Source organism: Penaeus monodon, chromosome 6 (genome assembly GCF_015228065.2).
Source record: "Penaeus monodon isolate SGIC_2016 chromosome 6, NSTDA_Pmon_1, whole genome shotgun sequence".
NCBI lineage: Eukaryota > Metazoa > Arthropoda > Malacostraca > Decapoda > Penaeidae > Penaeus > Penaeus monodon.
Genome location: NC_051391.1, coordinates 38,575,000 through 38,577,499, shown reverse-complemented (window position 1 = coordinate 38,577,499; position 2,500 = coordinate 38,575,000). Strand labels below are relative to the sequence as shown.

General features: G+C 49.8%; 1 protein-coding gene across 2 annotated transcripts in view; it reads left to right on the top strand.

The window, feature by feature from the left end:
- LOC119574441 overlaps nt 1-2,500 on the top strand; it is a 12,326-nt gene that overhangs the window by 964 nt on the left and 8,862 nt on the right. The window contains exons 1-2 of one of the 2 annotated variants that reach the window (XM_037921665.1): nt 1-298; nt 2,195-2,311. The exon at nt 1-298 is cut by the window's left edge and continues 964 nt beyond it. In XM_037921665.1, coding sequence (XP_037777593.1) covers nt 2,213-2,311 — 99 coding nt within the window. In that variant the 5' untranslated portion in view covers nt 1-298; nt 2,195-2,212. Of the gene's footprint in view, nt 299-1,978; nt 2,312-2,500 lie in introns of those variants that run through there. The other variant, XM_037921666.1, reaches the window with a different exon arrangement.

Below are 2,500 nucleotides of genomic sequence, written 5' to 3'. Positions count from 1 at the left end.
ATCCCTTCCCCCCTCCTTCCTTCCCCTCCGTCCCCTTGCAAGGCCACCCCCTGACGGCGCACTAACCTCTTTATTCCCGAAGGGAGCGATCGCTCAGCACCAGATCCGGCCGAACGCGCCCGTGTGCCAGGTGTTCTGGGACCAGCCTGACGGAGGGGGCGCCCTGGTGGTCACCGCCGACGGCTCCTCCTTCCTGGCCGACTACCTGGTGGTGGCGCTGCCGCTCGCCGTGCTCAAGGAGCGCCACCTCACCTCCTTCATCCCGCCGCTGCCCAGGGAGCTCACGGGCGCCTTCTCGGTGAGAGAGAGGGAGGGAGAGGGAGAGAGAGAGAGAGAGAGAGAGAGAGAGAGAGAGAGAGAGAGAGAGAGAGAGAGAGAGAGAGCGAGAGAGAGAGCGAGAGAGAGAGAGAGAGAGAGAGAGAGAGAGAGAGAGAGAGAGAGAGAGAGCAAGAGTGAGAGTGAGTGAGTCAAAGAAAGAGGAAAGAAAGCAAGAGAGAGAAAGAAAGAAAGAAAGAAAAAGTAAGAAAGAATGAGAGAAAGAAAGAAAGAAAGAAAAAAGAAAGAAAGAAAGAAAGAGAGAAAAAAAAGGAAAGAAAGAGAGAAAGAATAAGAGAAAGAAAGAGAAAAAAAGTAAGAGAGAAAGATAAAGAAAGAACGAAAGAAAAAAGAAAGAAAGAAAGAGAGAGAGAAAGAAAGAAAGAAAGTAAGAGAAAGAGAGTGAGAGAGAGAGAGAGAGGTAGAGAGAGAGAGAGGAGAGAGAGAGAGAGAGAGAGAGAGAGAGAGAGAGAGAGAGAGAGAGAGAGAGAGAGAGAGAGAGAGAGAGAGAGAGAGAGAGAGAGAGAGAGAGAGAGAGAGAGAGAGAGAGGAGAGAGAGAGAGAGAGAGAGAGAGAGGAGAGAGAAGAGAGAGAGGGGAGAGAGAGAGAGGAGAGAGAGGAGAGAGAGGAGAGAGAAAAAGAGGAGAGAGAAGAGAAGAGAGAGGTAGAGAGAAAAGAGAGAGAGAGGTTTTTAAGGGGAGAGGAAAAAGAGAAGGAGAGAGAGAAGGATTTGGTTAAAGGGAAAAGAGGAGGGGAGAAAAGAGAGGGGAGAGAGAGAGGGAGGGAGAGGAAGGGGAGAGGAGGAGAGAGAGAGAGAGAGAACAGGAGAGAGAGAGAGGTAGAGGAGAGAGAGGGAAAAGAGGTAGAGAGAGAGAGAGAGGTTTTTAGAGAGAGAGAGGAGAGAGAGAGAGAGAGAGAGAGAGGGGAGAGAGAGGAGAGAGGAGAGGGGAGGTTTTAAAAAGGGGGAGGGTAGAAGAGGAAAAGAGGAGAGAGAGAGAGAGAGGGTAGAAGAGAGAGAGAGAGAGGGTTTTAAAAGAGGAGAGAGAGGAGGAGAGAGGAAGAGAGAGAAGAGGAGAGGAGAGAGAGAGAGGGAGAGTAGAGTAGAGAGAGAGAGAGAGTAGAGAGAGAGAGTAGAGAGAGAGAGTAGAGAGAGAGAGAGAGAGAGGAGAGAGAGAGAGAGAGAAGAGAGTAGAGAGAGAGAGGGTAGAGAGAGAGAGAGAGAGAGAGAGAGAGAGAGAGAAAAAAAGGAAAGAAAGAGAGAGAAAAAGGAAGAAAGAGAAAAAGAGAAAGAAAGAGAAGACAGAGAGAGAGAAAAATGGAGAGAAAGAGAGAGAGAGAGAAGAGAGAGAAAGAGAGGAGTAGAGAGAGAGAGAGAGAGAGAGAGAGGGTAGAGAGAGAGGAGAGAGAGAGAGAGAGAGAGAGAGAGAGAGGAAGAGAGAGAGAGAGAGGAAGAGAGAGAGAGAGAGGAAGAGAGAGAGAGAGAGGAAGAGAGAGAGAGAGAGAGAGAGAGAGAGAGAGAGAGAGAGAGAGAGAGAGAGAGAGAGAGTGAGTAAGAGAAAGAAAGAAAAAAAGAAAAAAAGAAAGAAAGAGTGAGAGTGAGAGTGGGAATGAGAGTGGGAGTGAGAGAGTGAGAGAGAGAGAGTGAGAGTGAGTGTGAGTGTTAGAGTGGGTGAGTGAGTGAGTGAGTGCGTGAGTGAGTGAGTGTGTGTGTGTGTGTATGTATGTGCGTGTTTCTGTTTCTGTTTCTGTGTGTGCGCATGAGTTTGCGTGACTGCGCATGCATACGTGTGCACGCATGTGTATCATGTGTCTCTATGTATAGTTATAAACATATTCCTAAAACGCGTAATTTGTAACCGAGACGATTGACTACCCCCAGGCATTCGAGGCCGGCACCATGAACCGAGTGGCACTCAGCTGGACATCTCCCTGGTGGCTCGAGGGCGACCTTGAGAAGCAGATAATGTGGAGAGAGTATTCCTTCCCGCCAGAGATGGTAAGTGAGAGGCTGTTTTGGCACTTGAGGGACGGAGGGGTTGGGAGGAGGGAGGGAAGAAAGGGAGGAGGGAGGAGCGGAGCGAGGGATTAAGGTAGGGAGCGATGGACGGAATGAGAGAGGGAAGGAGATAGGGGGGAAGGACAGAGAAAGGGGGAAGCAGATGGAGGAGGTAGGGAGAAATAGAGG